The sequence below is a fragment of the Monodelphis domestica genome, chromosome X (genome assembly GCF_027887165.1).
Source record: "Monodelphis domestica isolate mMonDom1 chromosome X, mMonDom1.pri, whole genome shotgun sequence".
NCBI classification, from domain to species: Eukaryota; Metazoa; Chordata; class Mammalia; order Didelphimorphia; family Didelphidae; genus Monodelphis; species Monodelphis domestica.
This window is the reverse complement of record NC_077235.1, coordinates 220984-243373: the sequence shown is the minus strand read 5'-3', so window position 1 is coordinate 243373 and position 22390 is coordinate 220984. Positions and strand designations below refer to the sequence as shown.

The 22390-nt window shown below is 41.6% G+C and overlaps 1 protein-coding gene across 39 annotated transcripts in view; it reads right to left on the bottom strand.

The window, feature by feature from the left end:
• The window catches only part of HUWE1 (HECT, UBA and WWE domain containing E3 ubiquitin protein ligase 1), a 109831-nt gene that overhangs the window by 71727 nt on the left and 15714 nt on the right, over window positions 1–22390 (bottom strand). For all 39 annotated transcript variants that reach the window (XM_007505989.3, XM_056809012.1, XM_056809015.1 and 36 more), the window contains 9 exons: window positions 15347–15413; window positions 14216–14314; window positions 13294–13500; window positions 9897–10049; window positions 3533–3595; window positions 1996–2073; window positions 1337–1384; window positions 1179–1247; window positions 708–807 (listed from right to left, as the gene is read on the bottom strand). In XM_007505989.3, the coding sequence (XP_007506051.1) occupies window positions 708–807; window positions 1179–1247; window positions 1337–1384; window positions 1996–2073; window positions 3533–3595; window positions 9897–10049; window positions 13294–13500; window positions 14216–14314; window positions 15347–15391 (862 nt within the window). In that variant the 5' untranslated portion in view covers window positions 15392–15413. The remainder of the gene's footprint in view (window positions 1–707; window positions 808–1178; window positions 1248–1336; window positions 1385–1995; window positions 2074–3532; window positions 3596–9896; window positions 10050–13293; window positions 13501–14215; window positions 14315–15346; window positions 15414–22390) is intronic.

Sequence of the window (22390 nt, the reverse complement as noted above, 5' to 3'; positions counted from 1 at the left end):
TCAATCAAAATTAAGTGCCCACACCTTGTGCTCTAAGTACCCTGCAGATAATATAAAAAGAGGCAAGGAACTTACAATCTGAATAGAGAAATAAATACACACAAACAGGCTATGCAATGGGCAATTAATAATAATAATAATTTAAGGAGGGAAGGCAGAAGATGGGATTTTAGTTACATGGAAAGTAAATGGAAGAGTTGAGGATGCAGAGTTCTAGGTGTGAGGGACCACCAGAGAAAATGCACAGAGCTAAGAGGCACAGTGTCTTCTTCCTGGTCCACCACCACCACCTACCTTTACCATCCTCGGTACTGACTGAAATGCTTGTTCCCTTCTTCTCTGTCCTAATAAACAATTATTACATGATGATTCTAACAAAAATGTTGCAGATGGCATGGACACTGGACAGTCAGCCAAAGCCCCGAAATGGGATTCAAACAATTTGACCTGCTAGTTGTTTTGACTGAATGAACAAAATTAAGAAATTTTGGATAATGGAGAACCCCAAAGGCCACTGATAATTCCAACAAGATCAAGCATGAAGAAACATCCAACATAACTCCAAAGTGTCCTCTTAGGGAGCAATGAGCTCTGAAGTGACCTCACTCACTATGCTAGCACCAATGATTGGTTTACCAGAGCTGTGGCATCAAACAAGGATCTAGAGTAAGGAGGGACCGGAGAAGTCTCAGACTCAGTGAGCTTACCTAATATGGAGATCGCATGGAGCCTAGCTTGAACTGCTTGTAGCCTCTTCTTATGATTGGAAAAGCCATGGGCTAGTCGGATATGTGTGAACAGCAGCATCTGGGAGGAGGAAACAAGGTCAATCTTACCTTCAGTCTTCACGAAACGTGCAGAGAGGCCTTTGATGGAACTTCCCTTACCTTTGTTGCTTGCACTATGGCCGAAGAAGTGAATTCCCCTTAACATCCAAAGAAGTCATAAGGGACACAAAAGAACAACTTGAGGAAGGGAGAGCTAATGGAACCCAATGAACTGATTTCTCAGAGCAGGTAGGAAGAACATAAACACAATGTTCTTTCCAAAATTTAGAATCCAAAAAAATGCCACAACTGAAATACTTGAGTGGCGTTCCTAGGACAAGTGTATGTGAGTAGGATCTTTACTAACAATCCCATCCCCATTTGGGGACCCATTCTGGGGCAATAACATACCTGCTTATCCTTTGGGATATTGTACATTTTCGTGAGGGATTCCATGATTTCAGAAGGACTTTCTGAAATCTGAGAGAGAGAGAGAGAGAATGGTTAAGATCTCAGTGGTAAATGAGTCACAAAAATTAGACCATGACAGAGGTTGGGAATTCTCTTACCTTGTCAAGCTGTTCTATATGAATGTAATGTAGTGTATTACTGGGTGTCTAAAAGAGAAAGGGAGGGAAAGAGAAGAGTTGGCTAAGAAAACATTGTCCACTTGTTTTCTTTTGCTATCTCTACTTACAGTGGAGCCTGGATATTCTAAAGAAATTTCTTATGACCTAAAGAGTCAAGTTAATGAGGTATGACTATTCGGAATCAAAATTGAGCTATTCCCTTAAACACCCTACTTGTAACTTAACAGGGAGTAGACCTCAACCTGATAAACTCTCAGCCAAAGAAAACTGGAGTTTCCCAGAAACATTCCCCAAGGTAGCTTTTAGGAGGCAGACAAAGAAGCATGAATGACAGGGACAGAAACAAGAGTGCACCAATGTCACTGTGTTTCAACACCAGATTCAAGGCATAAGGAGTTGGGAGTAGAGTGGCTCTTGTCTGTTGGACTTTTCAGACAAAGGCCTAGGCACAGGTAAAGGGAACAGCCTTGCCATTTGAAGCTGCAACAAATTTCAAGGGGTGGGTGGGTGGGTGTTTTTGAACATAGAAGGAAGTAGCAGTACAACTCAGGAACCCTTCCCTAGTTAATATCAGATTCTAGCTAATCTTTCCCATCATCCTGTGCTGTCAACCCTACTAGAACAAGCACGAGACTCACCCTTTTCTCAACTTTGACCTCGGCCCCTGGGTCTGCATAGAATTCAAAGTGTAGTGTAGTTGCACTGGGTGGGTATTTCTGTGTATAAAGCATAGGATGGAATCAGATGTTAAGCTAGAACCGTGTAGGAGAAAAAAGCAGGTGACCCCCTCCAAACCTAGCATCTTCCAACTGACACTTGAGTGGGGCACAGTGGCAGTAGGAAGCTGTAGGGTCACTGTACGTTGGTCAGGCTCTGCCTCCTCTGTCTTCTGGTCCCATGGCTATCTTTCTTCCTCTTAGAGGGAAAAGCCCTCATCTGCTCCCCCCTTCCCCTGAGGGCACAATCCAAGCTAAATCCTGGCTTTTGATTGAGAGGGTCTGATGGGCAGCAACGGGAGATGAGAATGAAGAACACAGAAGGATTTCACTGTTTGGACAGGGCCAAGGCAAAGGTATAAGTTACAGTTACAGTGCCTTCCACGACCATCTATAAAAACTCTTCCATTTAGCAAATTCCCACCCTTACATTGGGGCTTTAATGCAGCAGGCTAAGATTCCTTGGGTCATAGATGGGAATGAAGTAATGACTCCAGGTGAACACATGAAGAGGCCAGGCCATGGTAAAAAAGGCCTGAGGATGACTCCAAACAACTGAATCTCAATGAATATAGATCTTAAACCAAAAGGTGTAGGATACAACTACTTGAGGAAGAAGGATCCCAAATCACATCCATAACCAAGATGGCCAAAGAGAATCAGAAGAACATAGCTACAGACCGTGAGAAAAAAGTGGCAACTAGATTTTAAAAGAACCCATCTATGGTACGAAGAGCCCAAACTCAGTAGTGCCCTACCCTGAAAGAATTACTGAACTCATGACAAGCCAGAAATAAAAGCAGGAATAGCAAAGAGAAAACAAGATCCTTTTTATGAATTTGAGCCATATGGCTACAAGTGAATTTATTTGGGGAAAAAAGGGCATCTAAACTGATGCACTGTCCTGGAGGTCGGTAACGGTAAGTCCAACACGCCAGTCTGCATCACCACCCACCCAGGGTAAAAGATATCTTCAGCTTCTTACAGATCTGCTGAAACTCTGCTCCAGGAAGTTCTGAACAAAAGAACAGGGAGGCAGCTAGAACACATGCTAACTCTACCACTGCCAATATACAGGAGTAAATGACTAGGTGGTACCTAATAGGCTTAGGCCATAAATAAGAGTGGAAAGCAGAAGTGAGCATGAAGAGATGATGTGAATGGGGAAGGGGGCTGAGTATTCTGGGGAGCACAAAGTCTTGGAAAACAAACACCTATGAAATAACAGGTACTGTGCAACATCGGGAAGGGCTTGATGGACAGTAGAGATACTAAGTGGGGCTTTGATTCCTAGTCTCTTTAAGGCTTGAATATCCAAGAAACCTGATCCTGATGTGGGCCATAGTATTTTCTTGCCTTCTCCAGAAATAATTTCATTTAGGTATTCTACGCCTAGGAGTCATAGGTTTCTCCCTCAGGCACCAAAAAGGGACCACCCAAAATGGAAAGAGCAACTTACCAACATGTGCAGGTCTCGACAACACTCTGCGAGCCCAAAACCGTTTTCTTTGCCACCCCAGCTCTGTGGGAAATAACAAGGAAGAGTTATAATTTACCATACATGGGCTGCTGGCTCCTCTCTGCTTCTCCCACATTAGCTTCATTATAGCGCAACTTCAGGCACAGGAATTACCCATCCTCCATGTTTCCACCTCAGATCCGCCACCCCAGTCTTGGAGATGCAGTTGTTCTCTTGAGGATCCAGTGGCCTGTCTATATGAAGTTGCCTTAACTGATGCCTCTAAATTATCAGGGCTGCCCTCCCTCCCAAACCACCTACCTGGTATTTCTTCAGTTCACATTTCTGCTGCATAGACTTCCATCTCGTACATTACATGAGACAAGTTGGTGCTTAAAGGTCTAGTCCACTGATAGTGAACCTTTTAGAGACTGAGTGTTCAAAATTAAACCCTCACGCAGCATGTGAAACCCCCACCTTACCCGAGACAAGGGAGGGAGGAAGCCCTCCCATTAGGTTGCTGGTTAGAGGGAACGTTCATGTGAAAAATGTCCTTAGGTAAGTGTGGAGAGGGGGAAGGGAGCAGCCCCCTCCAATATGTGTACCATAGATTTGCCAATAGGGGTCTGGTGTCTAGCATACAATGACAGACACACAGGAACCACTTAATAAAGGGAAAAGAGATGGGGATCTGTATTGGTTTTTTGGACAAAGGAGAAATGAAAATAATAATATGAGAACAGCCTGAGGTCTTTCTTTGCTGAATCCATGGGACAGTCTATCTAACATAGGGCATAACACATCAGAGGTAGAGGTGCTCAGTATAAATCAATCTTTTAAATGAGACTCAAATTTCAGAATAGAGTCAACTGAAGAAAAGCTCCATGACCTAGGGAATTTCTAGCTAATTTATAATTAATAATAATAACAATATTATTATTATATTATATTATTATATATATATATAATATTATTATAAAAAATAAAATAACAAAAAAAATAAAACAGGGTCATAAGGGCCAGGAAAAGAAAGAAAACCATAGCTGAAATTTTGATAGTTAATTCATGGTCAAACACAAGTCTCATTTAGCCCTGGTCCGATCAAACTCCTGATACAACAAAAATTTCTTTCCTTGTGTGTGAATGGTTCTGAATTTAAGATGTTGGAAAAGGTTAATGAAGCAATTGCCATCATTTGACTCACAACAAGCCTATGAACAAGTACCTGGTGGGATGAGGGCTAAAGTGGAAGACAGTGAAACATTGATTGGTATTAAGGCAACGGCAATGAGGAGAGCTCAAGACCTGTGAACAAGGCAGGCCTCACATCAAGGTCTGGCCTATCTAGGAAGCTATATAACTGTTTTGGTGAAGGTGTGGCACATGTACAGAGCTGGCCCTGGGGAGATGCCCAGTTGGCCGTCTTCCTAGCACCCGAGGACATTTTTTTGCATGTCCTGCTCCTTTGTCCAGCCACCCAGAGCAAGCACTTCCTCCTTCTGCTCTCTGGGGTGGGGGTGTTCGGTTCACAGGCAGCTTGAAGTTGCACTTTGTGCACCTGAACTTGAAAACCTTTGCCAACATTGGCTTCAGTAGTCAATAGTACCAGGCACTATACTAAACTAAGAAGAAAAAGAAAAGTCAAATCCTTCCAAGAGCAGACAATCTAATAAAGAAAGACCTGACTGATGGTACTGAGGTATCATAGGTATTCTCATGACTGTGTTACAGATGGGGAAACAGAGGCTGGCTCACAGTGGGGCACTGATGCGCACAAGATCGTATACCCTGGCCCGAAAGCGAAACAATAGCCGGGCTTCACCAAAGATAAACACAATTGTCAGAAATGACCTCAAATCAATTTAATGGAAGCAGAGCCTCAGTTTCCAACAAAGTCTATGTAAATAAATGGTAGGAATGAAGGGAGGAAATAAAGGAGAGCATTGCAAGAATAATCATGGAAGACAAAAAAGGAGAAGAGACTTCAAGAAAGAAGTGGCAACACAACAAAATGAACAAAAGGAAAAAACAAGAAAGGATTAATTGAAAATTATTTCAAAAGAGGAGAGGAAGCCCCTAAATTTCAAGAAATTATAATAAAAATCATTCCTATTGAAAGCACTAGAAAGCATAGGAATAGAAGGGCCTTTCCTAAAAATAATAAACAGTATATATCTAAAATCATCAGCAAACATCATCTGCAATGGGGATAAATTAGAAGCCTTCCCAATAACATCAGGAGAGAAACAAGGATGCCCATTATCACCTCTATTATGGAGCATGGTCCCAGAAACACTAGCACTAGCAATTAGAGAAGAAAAAGAAATTGAAGGTATTAAAATTGGTAATGAGGAGACCAAGCTACCACTCGGTTGGTGACAGAACACTACTGTGCTAAAAGGAATGGAAGGATTCCATGCAAACTGGAAGAAGCCCTAGGAATTGATGCAGAGTGAAAGGAGCAGAACCAGGACAACACGGTACAGAGACTGATACACTGTGGCACAATCAAATGTAATGGACTTCTCTACTAGCAGCAATGCATTGATCCAGGACAATTCTGAGGAACTCAGGAGAAAGAAGACTATCCACATCCAGAGGAAGAACTGTGGGAGTAGAAACACAGAAGAAAAACAACTGCTTGATGACATAGGTTGATGGGGATAGGATTGGGAATATAGACTCTAGAAGATCACCTTAAGTGCAAATATTAATAATATGGAAATAGTTCTTGATCAACAACACATGTAAGACCCAGTGGAATTACACATTGGCAACAGGAGAAGGTGGGAGGAAGGGAGGGAAAGAATATGAATCATGGAACCACAGAAAAATACCCTAAAATAAACAAATAAATGAACGAAGAAATTACAACCAAAAAAATGGCCCAGTTCTATTTGAGCCACAAGACAAGGTAAAGGAGAGAGTATTTCCCCAGATTACCTCCTAAAAGTAACCCCAGAAAGCGCCAAGGAATAGCCTAGTCATAATCGAGAGCTTCCACAACAAAGAAGAAATACTACAAGTATCCAGAAATACAGTCAAGATCACACAAGACCCAGAAAATTCAACTCTAACATGAGAACTGTTGAAATAAAGGATTTCAAAAGGCAAAAAAAGAAAACCTGGAATCCAAGAATAACTCACTGTGCAATGCTGTGTATCACCATACAGGGGGGAAAAATGGATCTTTAGAATGAACAGAAAAATTAAAATAATTTCTGGTGAAAAAGTTGGAGTTGAGCAGCAAATTTGAAATAGAATGAAATAATAAGTTGGGGTAGGCAGAAAGTCTAGAGTGTGCATCAAATGAACCTCATGCTTTATCTGAAACTGGCAAAAAGGCAAAACATGCACTGTCACGCAAAACATGTGCAAGAAAGGGTAAGGGAGTGAGAATTAAATAAGCACAATTTGGTTTAGAAATGAAATGAAAGAAAAAAGAAAAAAAAATTGGGATTAGAGGGGGATTAAGAAATAATTCAGGGGAAAGAATAGCTGCAAAAAGACAAATTTCCTGCGGAGCAAAGGAAAGGGAAAGAGAGTAAGAAGAGGATCACTGCTCTCTCTCTCTCTCTCACACACACAGAGCTCTGAAATGAATGTGTAAATGTGTAAATTCTATGAATTTATGTAATGACTATTTATTGAGACTCCCAAGCTCTTGAACCCAAATTCTCTTTTTTGGTATCTAAGTTCAGCACACAGACATAGTCTCCTCAAATAGTCTAGGTCAGGGGTCCCCAAACTGTGGCCCCCGAGGCCATTTATCTGGCCCCCACCGTACTTCCGGAAGGGGCACCTCTTTCATTGGTGGTCAGTGAGAGGAGCACCGTATGCAGCAGTGCTGCAAAGCACGGTGTCACTCACGTACAGTACTACTTCCAATGAATAATAATCCTTTGCGTGGTGACTTGTTCTGAGAGTAAATGAACGAGAACGAGGCACCACTCAAAGGATTATGTGGCTGCACAATGGATGATGTCAGAATGTTGAGGGGTGATCTGGGGGAGAGGATTCTGCACTGTGTTGTACTGCTGCCCTGTATATTGGTGGCGGTGATGGGCCTCTGCAAGGTGGGACAGGCCCATCACAGCACTGCAGCCTCCACTGTCCCAGACAGCAGTATATTGATCTGTTCATAGTTGTTTGTTTTTTTTAAGTTTGGGGACCCCTGGTCTAGGTGTATGATCTCAAAGTAAAAAGGTCATTATCTGACAAGTGAAAGGGGGAAGAGTTAAAGGTCAAGGGTGATGGAGGCAAGGTGAAGGAGAAGATCCTGAGCAATTTCAGTAGCTACTCAATCACCACACATTTATTGTTTAAGCAGCAACAATGTGCCGAGTGCTGTGTTAAGCACTGGGAATATAACTAAAAAGTGAAAGCTTCTTCCTTCCATGGGCTTCCACTTTAAGAGTCAACATTAGCAGAAGACTGGGAGCACTAATGCAGTGAACTGGTTTAAACCTTCTGAAATATAACCAGGAAAAGTGAGATGGATTGTTCCACACATGGTTGGACCCAGTGATCCAATGTTGCACAAACAACCCAAGGAGAATCAAGAAAGAAAGGCAGGCTATGATATGTGTGCCAAAATAGTAGACACAAAAGAAAGTACTTATAAATGGAGAATTTCTCAATCAATTGAGGTTTAAGAACATAACAACATTACTGCACATATGTGATATCTTAAGAATACATAATAATGATGATCATGAGTAATCCGGAAAAACTTGTGTGAGATTTAAATATCAATAACTGAGTATTAATTTTATAAACTTTATTAATAATCACTTGAAGGAGAAGAAAGAAATAGAAGTTCAAAGCCTAATTTTCTAACTAAAGTTAAGACCATTGTGCATGAATTCTCCTGTCTGGCTGAAAGCCAGTTTCAGCAGCAGGAGGGGGAGAGGGGGAGAGGTGGGATCCCACCAAAAACTATCCTACGTATTTATGCAGTGTTGGCACTCAGTCTGAGCACGCAAATGGGATGCTGGGTAAGAGTCCTGGGGAGCAAATTCTATCCACACACTTGTAAAAAACGGGTATGAACTATGGTCAAGTGAAAAAAACATCCTCAAGAAAAAAAAGAGAGGAAATCCCTAAAAAAAGCAATGATGGGTTTCTTAATGCTTGAAGAGGTCACGCAAACCAGGGTTCAAGCTATCCACATGCTGTCTGTCAAGCAAGTGTGCTGTGCCACCTGCCTGCCCCACTCTTTTCTTCTTTGTCTTTACTAGGATTATCAGATAATGGAAATGACTGGTGGAGTGTAAAAGAAAGGCAGCAATGATGCAGAATGAAAACTATCTTATTGGGCGCAAACGAAGTTCAAAATCCATGATTTGGTCACCTCCTTTCTTTGCAGTTTTCCATGATTTTATTTTCATTCAATGAGTTTATTTTACCATGAAATGTAAAATTAACATGTAGAATAGAAGCACCAGAGAAGGGAGAGGCTAGCTGCTCCGTGTTGTCTTTGGGCATTGTTCCTGGAATGCCACAAACAGTTCCCGGGGGCTTGCTAAATTAGGGGCTCAAGTTTTAATCACCAAGTTTCCCATCTGAACTCAAGAAACAAAGGTCAGTCCCAGCTGTAGGTAGAACCAGTTGCGAAGGGCTGGAGGCCCCTGAGCAACAATTCAGAAAGAGCTCTGTGCCACATCCAGCCCCCCACCCCAACTGCCCATGTCCAATACCCAACTCTTTTGAGCCCACTGTCGAAACAGGCACAGAACTTTGGCAGAAACTTCCTTTTGTTGGCCAATACTTAAGACCACCACTAACCAACATTCACTTTTACTCCAATCCCACAGGAAAAAACCAAGGGGTTAAGACATTTGAGCAAATTTTAGGTGCTACTTTATCTTACCAGTACTGCAGCAACTTTCTTCAGTGACACACTGGGAACTCAAAATCTTTCTCCTCAGTAACTCAGGGACTTCCAAAAATGTAGCATATTGTGCTTGCTCACCTTGAGCAGAACATGCAAAATCTACAGGCTCTATTTCCAATAGTTTCTAAAACCAATTTAAAGTTCCTAGAAAATACTAAGGGTAGGGGGTAACTAGCTGGCTCGTTGGATAGAGAACCAGGTTCGGGGTTTAAATCTGGCTTCAGATATTTCCTACCTAGTAATGTGATTAATTTCCCACGCTTGTTTTAGGGTGCAGAAAGACTCCTTGCCCTCACACATGGACATAAATGAAGCAATGGAAAACCAGAATGTGTGTGGTGCACCCAACCACTGTTTCAAGGGGATGAATATCAGACAGCCTTCTGGAAGTTCCTGGAGCTAGCAGGTGCTAAGATTCCTCTTTCCTCTCCCACCACCAGGACCATCATTTTTTGCTACCACACAAACCTCTGCCAAGTGCTGCAAACGGGACAGCAGTGGAGTCCTCTTGTCAGAACCCAGACGAGTAATATAGTTGGATCGCTTGCTGAAGACATACAGGAGATTCAGCACTGCCAGGACCACTTGCATATCAGAGGAGGCCAGTAATGTAGTCAGATGCTATGGGGACAAAAAAGGATGGTTCTAAGAAAAGGCTCATTTTCCGAGGTAGCAATTCATTTTTGCCAGTGACCAAAACAACAAGGTCTACAGGGCTTAGAATTGATTCTAGTAAACTAGAAGCCCACTCCTTACTTCCTATGGAAGGAGAAACCCACACCCTTAAATTGGGGCAAAACAAGTCACGATTTTTGTGGCTCTCTGGGCCTCAAATATGTATGCCATGACAAGGGATTTCATATGCATAGGGCATTTCTCTATGATGATGGCTTTCATTTGTCTGTCTCTAAGAATTGCTAAGAACAAGTCACAGAGCTGGGTAAAGTGGGGTCTGACAGCTCAGCAGCAGAGAAAAAGATGAAAGTTCAGCCAAACAAAATATTTGGTCCCAAAGCTGGAAATGACCGAGTACAGATGCCAAAGCAGCCCAAACTTACTCTGGGTCACAGCTACAGCTCACCTGAGTCTGATCCATGATACTGAACACATTAGTCTGGCCCTTGAGATCCCCATGAGTCCTGTTTTCCTCCCAACAGGGAGCACAAGTTTCTAGAGCAGTTGGTGTTGAAAGAGCATGGACAATAGGGAACTAAGTGCAGGTACAAGGAAAGAGAAACACGCAATGAACTCTTACTACTTGCTGGTGTGCCCCAGCTTGATCCTACAAATTGATTTCCTTATTTTGTGGATCTACTTCCCTTTCCAAAAGAGAAGGAAAGAGAGCCTTCCAAGCCTGTTGAAGTCTATGAAAGAGATGAGAGATGCTCCAGATCCTGCCTGACCTGGTTGCTATGTTAGTCTGTCCAACTAGATTTGTTTATCACAAGGGTGTAAGGGTGTTGGGCAGGCTAGGTAAGGGGAGGGAGCTAAGTCAACAAATAGCTGGGTTTTCTGGGCCAGAGGCTACCCTCTAATTATTCAAACAACAGTCTTGCTCTTGTGCAACCCCTCCAGATTTTTTTCTTCATGGAAATGGCTTTGTCTTGTGCTCACCATTTCCTAATCTGCTAATAGAGCTGACTGGACTGCTAAAAGTGGAATGCCTAAGTATAATAATTTCCTAGTTTGCTGAATGCGGTGCCAGCAGCCTAGACATACACACCACCCTGTAGCCTTGACTAAATATCTCTGTCTCTCAGGGCTTCAGTCTTCCTATTTGTAAAATGTGGAGAATGGACTAAACAATCTCTAATATGACTTCCAGGTTTAAATCTACACTTGTATCCTCTCTGATTTCCCAATCAGGAAATCTCAGCACTTGCCCAAGGACACACCTTATCTAACAAGGGACTATAATCAGAGCCTGACTGGTGTGTCTCTGGAAGCAATGCTATTCATTACTGCTCAGATTGCAGTTTCTCCAGTCCCAATCTCTTACTGTCTGTTTTTCTTTCATTTTAATCCTTTATTTTCCTTCAAAGACTTGGCAAAAGAGCACTACCAGCAGAAGGATCAGTTCTGAACGGAAGGACAGATAGAACAAACATGGACCATAAAGACACTATTGCATTGCTGGTGGAGTTGTGAATTGATCCAATCTTTTTGGAAGGCAATTTGGAATTATGCCCAAAAGGCTTTAAAAGAATATATACCTTTTGATCCAGCAATACCACCACCAGGTCTATATCCCAAAGAGACTTTAAAAAAAAAAAAGGGGGGGGGGACGAACCTGTTTGTACAAAAATATTTATAGCTGCGCTTTTTGTGGTGGCAAAAAATTGGAAACTAAAAGGATGTCCCTCAACTGGGGAATGGCTGAACAAAGTGTGTTATACGATGGTGATGGAACACTACTGTGCTATGAGGAATGATGAAGTGGATGATTTCAGAAAGAGCTAGAAAGACCTCCATGAACTGATGTGGAGTGAAATGAGCAGAACCAGGAGATCATGTGTGTAACTGAAACATTATGAGAAGACCAAATGTAATACAGCAATGCAATGATCCAGAACAATTCTGAGGGACTTGGAAAAAGAATGCCATTTCCACCTCCAAAGAACTGTTGAAGTAGAAATGCAGAAGAAAATATATGATTTATCATTTGTTTATTTGGGTATATGACAACTCTTTTAGATAAATGAATATACAAACAGGTTGAGTGATAATACATGTATAACCCCAGTAGAATTGCTTGTCAATTCTGGGAGGGGGAAAGGAAGAAGACAACATGAATCATGTAATCTTGGAAAACTTATGTGCAAATTTGTCACTGGAATAAAATAAAAGGCGGGAAAAAGCACTAGAAAAAAAATATAAATGGGCCATGAGCACCGTTTCTCCCCTCACTCAATCTGGCCTATTCCTCTGAGAAGCATAACAGATGCTATCGATGCTTGATAAAACATTGAAGTGTGTAAGGGGTAAGAGGAATGAAGAGAGGGAGCCACTGGTATGCAGAAAGCAAGAGTATGCTTTTAACATCTTGAAAAAAAAAAATTTCCCAAGAGTATTTCCAGGAAGCCTGGAGAACTGTCTCCATTTGCTTTGCTTTTTCTAAATACCCTGGGACCAAAAAAAAAAAAGGCAACAATTCATGCTACCTAGCTGGAATTCCCAGATGCGGCAGCCTTTACATACCCTTTGGCTAAGCTATTTATTAGTAAGAGAGACCACGAGAAATATTTGCTCCTAATACCACAGACAGCCAGTAACCATCACTTACTACTTAGCCGAAGCAACAAGATGCACTGAGGAAGGAGTCAGAAGGATTCATGTGCCACTCAAATCAAGTCTAGCTACAACTGCCATCTCAACCACAACTTCCGCTGCCACCTGTAAACCAATGACCTCAAGAGGCTAGGTGAGGCCAAGAGCCTTCCTAACTCCTCCCCCCAAGCAACCTACATTTAGGGGAGATGGGTCTTAGTAACTGTCCCTTCTGCAACCACAGATAACTGAAGACCAGCGGTGATCATCACCAACATTCATGGCATTATCAAATGGTGGTTCAATGAACTTTTTCATGGGGAATTACGCTAAAGAAAATGAGTTCATTACCATTGGCTCTGACCCTGCGCCTTAAGACCCATGGGGGTTTTTCACATGGCTTGAAGTTGAAAAAAATCCACCCAGGAACTCTTGGAAAGCGGAGCCTGTCTTGACACTTAAATCCTACCCAGAGTGTTCAGTTCAGTGTCTGACATACACTAAGAGATTAATTAAGGCATTTCCATTAGTCCATTCAAACATGAGGAGCCAGGATCAAGGCCAGGTTTCTGGGGAGTGGCCTCCTTCTCCCACCTACCTCTATGGAGCTGTACAGATGCCGAGAAAAGCTGTATTCGATGAGCAGGGCAGTAAAGTTCAAGACAGCCAAAAGCAGTAATTTAAGATGCTCCTTGTCTGGCCCATCACACATCAGCATCCAAGCCATGTTTTCCACAGTCTGTCCAGCATCAGCCAGAATCCCATCAAAGCGATCCAACAGATCCACCCAATGGTACAGCTCACACTGGAAAAGGAGGGAACAAGAACAAAACATGGGGCCTGCACCCAAGCAGTGGATCTCTTGTCCAAAAAACCTCGGCCAGTCATTACTTATCCCCATCATTCTCCTGCAGGTGTTGTGGTTCAAGGGTTCTAAGTTGTCTTTATAGGGCTTTCCTAACATTGATTCCCCAGTACTCAGGATCTCTCTTCTTTTTGACTGTGGTGATCTCAGGGAGAAATTTGAGACACTTGAATGTCTAACCCTACAAAATGAAATGAACCTTGGACCTGCCCTAAAAGGTTCAACTTGCTAATAATGACAACCTCAACTTCAGGGGAAAAATGTCTATCTTTCTTATGAGGGATTCACTTACCTGGAACAAATAATATATTGTAAGATTCCTGAGGGAACTCAGAGCAATAGTTGAAATAGCCTTTGACTGCGTGCAAGTTTTGGAAATGTTTCTTGCTAATCTAGTTTTGATCACCCAGCATGTACTTAGTATCCAAAGCTCTGATCTTGGGCATTGTTTGATCTTCTCCCTACCTCTTCCTTAGAGGTTCCTAAATCTAACCACGCAGGGTCTAAGGGCATGCAAGTACTCTCTCAACTATGGAAACTCATTTCTAAAGATGTGACTGTCCAAAGGAAGCCTTGAGGGAGGCTGAGGCATATCACATTACCCCCAATAGAGCTCCCTTGTGTGGAAGAATACAGCCCAAGCCATTTTACTCACCTTTCCAATATTCCAGGTTTTGATCTGTTGAAGTTCCAAGAGGAGCTGCTCATCATTACAACCCTTAAGTTTATCTATCAGAGCCCGGCAGTCTGCAGGCTAGAAGAAAACACAAAGATTCTCGTCACCCGAGATCCTAGAGATCCCATGCCTGGATCAAAGGATATATAGAGTGGGAAATTGTCAGGATGGTACCAGAGGTCCCTCCAAGCACCAAAACACCAGGATTTTCTCCCACAGGTCATATTATGAGAGCAAGAGCACTATTTCTTTCGTTAAGTTGGTAATTAAATTCTCCTGGGGTATAAACTTCTGGGCCAGTTTGTCTAGAGTTCTATCCAGTCTAATTTCTAATCACACTAAAGGCAAAGCCCCCAAAGTTGCCTAATTAGTATCCAAACTGGGGGGTCTTGAGTGACTTCTCAAATGTAGCTTTCTTTCCCTCCTATAACCTCAACTCTACTAGACTGATCTTGCTACAGAAATGGAAAATTTCAAACCCTTCCCCAACACATTTGAGGCTTCCAAGGCAGCTTATCCTGTTTCCCACTGAGTAATCTTGGGTTGGAAAGCTTTCTGACTGGCCAATGACAATAATTTCATGCGATATTTGTGGCTGCCACCAAATTCACCGAGAAATTCTCATGTTTGTGCTAGAGAAAAGTGAGCGTTGCCATTTAAATTTGGTAAACAGATAACTCATCTTCAAATCTTTTGGCAGGTTCAACAAATTAAGAATTTATATAATTGCACCTGAGTCACTTAAATGAGCTGAAATCAAGAGATCAGAATAGCACAGTAGGCCAATGGTTAAGCTACTTTTGAGGTTCAGGGATCACTGCTCACTATTTCAGGCACATTGATGGATTGGGGGTAGTGGGGGGTGTGGGGGTGTCATGTCAGCCAGGCATAGTGAATGGGACATAAGCAGGAGTGCATGCTGACCCAGGGAGGGAATACAGGAAATAGCTGAGGAACACCCTAACAAAGGAAGCTCAGGAACAGAAAGTCAGCCTGACAGGTCAGGTAGGGCACCAGGCTAAGACTCTTCTTGCCACTAAGGGAAAGGGCCACAATCTCCCTCAGGAAAAGAGTAAAACAGAAGTTGCCCCCTCCCCCCCCAATACTTACAGCCTCAGTTGGCGTCTTCTTCAGTTTAGTTCTGTCCACTTTCATTTTGGAAATTTATTGTGTGGCCCTAAAAAAAATTGTAAAGTTGGCAAAATTAAAGACACCAACCCCTGTATATAAGAATTCTAATCTCGACATTATGAGGTCAAGCATAAGGAGCTTTGAAATATGAAAGTTAATTCCATGCTAACTGTGAGGCAACAGTGACCATGGGGAAGGCACAAGCATATACAGTTGTAGCAGGGATGGGTAAGAAGTACCACTAGCTTACAACTAGCAAGCAAATTAATCTTACCATTCTGAAAAGGGGGGCATTATCTACTGATTTAGACATTAAGAAACCCACATAGGGAAAATGTTACTCTGATTAGCAACTTTCTAGAAAATAGTTCCATTTCTGAGATGACAAATGAGAAAAAACTGGAACAAATGACCCTGGGGTTCCAAGTATCATATCTAAACTGTTTCCTGTCTCCTCTTCAAACACATTCCTCGACCTCAAGGACAAGCGTTCGAGAATAGAAAGTACTACCAAATGGCAACATTCTTAAAAACAATGAATTGAGTAATCCCAGAGGAAGATTTTCATCATCTCCCTTCCCCAGCCCACTCAAGAGTCCAAGAGTAAAGAGAAAAGTAGCTGAGGTAACTGTTTTTCCTGGTCTGGTCACTGAGAGGAGAGGGAGGGAGGGAGGGAGGGAGGGAGGGAGGGAGGGAGAGAGAGAGAGAGAGAGAGAGAGAGAGAGAGGAGAGAGAGAGGGAGGGAGGGAGGGAGAGAGAGAGAGAGAGAGAGAGAGAGAGAGAGAGAGAGAGACCACTCACTGGGAATTCAAATGGAAAGCAAGAAACAACTTGTTTCCACTTCCCAAAAGTAATGGAAACGAACTGGGCAAAATAACTATACAAAATGAGGTCTGAATAAAGAACCAGGTTCATCTTGCCTGACAAGTTGACAGCTTAGAAAATGCAATGACAGTGCAGGCTATCTTAGCTCCTTGGAAGTGAATATCCAATGAATGAGAACACACCACACCCGAGACATTTCATGATCAAAGACCACTAGCATTGCCCACTTAGAAAATTTGTTTCTATGGGATGGCAAAGAGAATTGGGCTTACAGGGAACCTGACCACAAGCACACAACAGTCAGTGACCAACCATATGGCAAAATGCCTGGCATGCTCCCAATGTGCTCAAATTGGACATACCCTATATTTGGGATATCAAGGCAGTTATGGAAAAGAATCATTCACCGCCTTTTTTTATAATCCAAAGTGCTCAGGAAGCCAAGACGATATGATTCCCAAATAAATATGCTGAGCCCCAAAAGAACGAGAAAGGCTCAGTCTATTGTAATGAAGATGGCAATTTGAAAAAAAGAGGGGGAGGGAGGGAAGGAAGTGGGGGGGGGAGAGAGAGAGAGAGAGAGAGAGAGAGAGAGAGTTAGTTCAATCAGATATCTTGAATACATCTTGCTGGTCATTCTAGTTTCATTATTCAGAGTAGACGCTCTAAATCACTTTGTGAATAGACTCAAACTAGGGTCTGAAAGACACTCAGATATACTTCAAGCTAGGTGCCAGTTAGGTGATGAAGAATAAATATAAATATATAGAATAAATAGTCTGTGAAGACTTGATTTCAAGTCTGGCCTCAGACACATCCTACCTGTGTGAGCCTAGGCAAATCACTTAACCCTGCCTCAGTTTCCTCATCTGTAAAATGAGCCAGAGAAGGAAATGATAAACCATCCCAAATAAAAGAATCAGGCACAACTGAAATTGCATGTTTAATGCTCCACTGAAAAAAAGAGCAGTCTATGCTCAGAACCAGAGATTCACATCAGGTCAACCAGCACTGACGAAGCACCTACCCTGTGTGAGGCACTGTGCTCAGGGCTGGGGATGCAAAGAGAGGCCAAAACAATTCCTGTTCTCAAGGAGTTCATGGCCTAATTAATAGAGAGGGAGAAGAGTTGGTTTTAATAAGCTGGCATCATTCAAGAGTTTAAATGTCTTTAAAAATCACCCAAGAAGAAAATGCAAAGAGTCATAGGTTGGAAGCAGATGCTAAATAATGGTCAGTTCAAAGAGATCCAAGTAGATGAAGTTTCAATAGTCAGCCACACATTCTGCTGAGTCATTTCAGTTGTGTCCAACTCTTTGTATCCCCATTTGGAACTTTCTTGGCAAAGATGACTGCAGTGATTTGTCCTAGTAAGCAGCTGAGGCCACATCTGAACACATCTTCTTGATTTCAAGTCCTATGCCCTACCCACCCTATCATCTATGGCTCCCTAGCTAGCTACCCATGACAGCTTTTAGTACACATAGCACATTTCAATGGCCCAGTCTAATAGATGCCTATCAGTTGGGAAATGGCTAAGCAAATGGTGGCAGCACGTGATGTCATGGAATATTACTGTGCTGGAAGAAATCCTTGGGTGCTGAATCCAGAGAAGCATAAGAAGACGGACACAAACATCATGATGCAGAATGAAGGAAACAGCCCAGAAAAGAATATATACAGCAACTACATCAATGGAAAGGACCAGCACACACAGAAAACAATCCAAAGTGAACATGGCTCCAAAAGAGAAGTCAGCCTAGCTCACAGCCTACATGGGATACCGTGCAGAGATTTTCAGATTTTTTTCATTTTAACCTAATGTTTGTTATATAGGATGGCTGGCAGAGAGGCAATGCAGTAACCTGCTTTGGAACTGCATGCCACATCTGACATGTAGAATGGCTACTAACACCTCTAGTAAAAAAAAAATTCAGTTAACACCCATCTATTTTCTTTCCCTTTCACTCCCCATCCCATTAAAAAAATTGAAAAGAAAAACCAATTTCAGCAATATGCAGAGTCAAACCAAACAATTTCCCTCAATGTTTCTATACAAAAATATGTCAGGAGTTGAATAACAGCCACTCCTTTGGAATGATAAGATAGTTGCTGTACTGATCTTAGTGCTTACAAAGGAAATGGGAGATTTCTCTAAAAATGACCTCCCCATCACCTCACCCAAATTAAGCTACTTTTAACTGATGTGATTCTTGGACACTTCCCCATGCCCATCCCCCTCATTCTTGGTTGCTCGGTCTAACCTTGGCTTATATGCAAAAATTCCCAAGTAACAGAAACAAAAATATCTTGAAAGAATATTTCTGATCTACTTCAATCCTGTAAATGAACGTAAGCCTCATTTCCAGTTGGTATATTTTATCATATAGTATTTAATAAATATGCGACCCAACTAGATCCCTGTCCCACCAGGGAAGTGGCCAGAAAAAAAACAAAGGCCAATCCAATTGAGTTTCGTGGACCACCTGGGTAGATGTCCTACCTGATAAACTAGTCTCAAGAAAAGTGTGTTGGGGTAGGAATGGGGAGAAGGCCAAGAGAGCTGGCAGCAAATGGTTTGGCCTACCTATGACCAACTGATAATTCTCCAATCATTTAGACCTGTCTTTATTTGCAGAGATTAGATAGCTCTTATGTGTATGTTTCAGTAAGCGGACTCCAAAGTAAGTTACACAACTGTGAAGTTTTTTTTGTTTTGTTTTTAAACCCTCACCTTCCATCTTGGAGTCAATACTGTGTATTGGCTGCAAGGCAGAAGAGTGGTCAGGGCTAGGCAATGGGGGTGAAGTGACTTGCCCAGGGTCACCCAGCTGGGAAGTGGCTGAGGCCAGATTTGAACCCAGGACCTCCTATCTCTAGGCATGGCTTTCAATCCATTGAGCAACCCAGCTGCCCCTAACTGTGTAGTTTTTGAAAATAGAAATTTCTCTCTCTTCTGGGTTTGGTTGTGACATAGAAACGCCAATGATTTCTGCAGATGTATTTCATATTCTGTAACTTTGCTGAAGTAATTGTCCCAATGAACTTCAGTTGGCTTTAATCAGTGTTCTGTGTCCTTGTTAGCTCTGCCTTTTCTCTAAATACCTCTTTCTTTTCTTGTAACTAGCACTCTAAGCACTAAACCAAATAAGAGTAGTTAAAGTGGACACCCCCCCCCCCAAAGGGCTCTTCAATTATACCAACTACATAAATATATTGGCTCTCAGTTGGAGATATACTATTTGCCATATCAAGGATATATAATTTATCCCAGTTTTATGATATTAAAAAAAAAAAGAAAAACGGAAGGTATTCTGTTTCAAAGCTGTTGCTACATTTAATTATAAAATAACAGGATTTCCTTTGATGCTTTTGCTATTTGCACGATCGATTATATTTATAGTTTTCCTAATACTGAACCAACTCCACGTTTTTGGGATAAATCCAACCTAGTCACAATGTAGGATTATTTTTTGAACATGTTGCTATAGCATCTTTGCTAATATTTGAACTTTTAAAATATTGATTAGGTATATTGGTCTATAGTTTTCTTTCACTGTTTTGACTACTGCCAGTTGGAGTTTATCATAAAAAGTATTTGGAAGCTGGAAGGGGTGGAGGGAGGGGGGAGGAAAAAAAAAAGGTGATCTTTGTTTCTAATGAATAACATTGGAAAATGACCAAATAAAATAAACGCTTAAAAAAAAGTATTTGGAAGCCTACCCCCCCCCCATTTTTACAAATATTTAGTTTAATTTTAGTTTTTCTTTGAATGTCTGACAAATTTCACTTGCAAATACATATCACTAAGGTTTTTTTTCTTCTAGGAGTTCATTGATAGCTTTTCAATTTCTTTTTATTCAGTGGGATTCCTATCAAACTATTTTATCAGTAGAAAAAAAATTACAAGGTTCATTAGCACTTTTTGTGGAGGCAAAGAACTGCAGCTCCTATTAATTGCAGTATGGCTGAACAAAGAATGGTTCTTGAATTTGATGAAACAGTATTATTGGCCAAAAGAAATTACGAAAAAGGAAGGCTTCTGGAGAAATATGGTCAGATTTGTATGACATGAAGCCAATTCAAGTGAATAGAACTGGGAGAACAGTAAACGTAATAACAAAAATGAAATCAGATACCCACAACACAAGCATTCTGAAAGCAAAATTTCTTCTTCCCCGGCTCTAAGAAGTCAAAGTCAAGCTGAATCACATAAAACCAATGATAATGAAAGACAGAGTAACTGTTCAATGCCGTGTAGTACCCAATGATGGTTCCAGAGGATAAATAATGCGAGGTAATGGATTCAAGAATGAAACAGTATACAAATCTTGAGGAATGTGAAAAAAATTGATAATGCAGGTAGAATCCAAGGTCCAACAGAGGATTCCAAGGTACATTATCTAAACCATAAGAGTTTATTTTAACTGGAGCAGGGGCTGAATAGGAAGGAAAAGGAGGAGGAAAAAAGGAGATACCAACCCCATATTTATTCATGCATGCTGCTTGGTGCCCATGAGCCCAGTTCTCCTATATGGGTATGGCCTATTATGGTGATGAACTTAAAAGAGGCCATGTTGGATATCATGGAGAACACAGGATTTGATGTGGTGGCAAAAAAAAAAAAAGGAAAATGAGGGGCTGCCCTTCGATTGGGGAATGGCTGAACAGTTTGTGGTATATGTTGATGATGGAATACTATCGTGCTGTAAGAATTGATAATCTGGAGGCTTTCTATATGAAGTGGGAGAAGCTCAATGAACTGATGCAGAGTGAAATGAGCAGAACCAGGAGAACGTTGTACACAGAAAGTAAAACATTGTGGAACAATCCAATGTAATGGACTTTGCTACTAGTAGCAATGCGAGAAACCAGGACACTCCTGAAGGACTTATGTAAAAGCATGCTATCCACATTGAAAGACTTGAGTAGAAATGCAAAAGCAAAACATGACATCACTTGTCATATGTATATATGAATATGTGATTTGGGGTTTAGGCTTTAAAAGATCACCCTATAGCAAAAATTAATAATATGGAAATAGTTATCAAGGGATAACAATTGTATAACCCAATGGAATTGCTTGTCGGCTCTGGGAGGGGGGAGGGTAAGAAAATGAATCATGTAAACATGGAAAAATGAAAACAACAACAATGACCAAAAAGAACACAGGATTTGAGAAGAAAAAGCTAAGTGCAGACTTAGGTCAGGATACTCACTTGTCTGTGTAGACTTTGGCGAAGAAACAATGGGGTGGGGGTGGGGGGAACAGGACGGGATGGGATGGGACAGGAAGGGAGGAACAAACAATCACTAAGGTCCCATACCAACTCTATATCCTATGGAATCCACAACCATATGGTCACTTATAAGCTAAGTCATCTGGAAGGAGATCTGGAAGTAATGACTTTCTTCCTGTGACCAAAAGTGAATCTCTTAAATAATTTTTTTTTAATGATAGCTAACCACCTCTAAACTTCCTATTATTCATCCACCATCCATATCCCCATGCCATTGTCCTCCCTTCCAAACTCCAACTTCACTTGGAATCCTAATGGTGAGAGATAGAAAATGGGCTCAGCCTGGGAATAAAAGCCCAGATCTGCTCAAAAGAGGATGCCCCCTATGGGACCTATGTAAAAATGTTTTCCATGGTTACATGAATCATGACCTTTCCCTCACCCCCTCCTGTAGCTGATAAGCAATTCCACTGGGTTTTACTTGTGTCATTGATCAAGATCCATTTCCATATTATCAACCTTTGCGATAGAGTGATCGTTTAGGGTCTACATCCCCAATCCTATACCCATCAACCCATGTGATCCAGCAGTTGTTTTTCTTCTGTGTTTCTAGTCCCACAGTTCTTTCTCTGGATGTGGAGAGCATGTTTCTCATAAGTCCCTCAGAATTGTCCTGGATCGCTGCATTGCCCCTAATGAAGAAGTCCATTACATGCAACTGTACCACAGTGTATCCGTCTCTGTGTACAATGTTCTCCTGGTTCTGCTCCTCTCACTCTGCATCACTTCCTGGAGGTCCTTCCAGTTCACATGGAACTCCTCCACTTTATTATTCCTTTGAGCACAATAGTATTCCATCACCAACATATGCCACAATGTGTTCAGCCATTCCCTAATTGAAGGGCATCCCCTTATTTTCCAATTTTTTGCCACCACAAAGAGCAGCTATGAATATTCT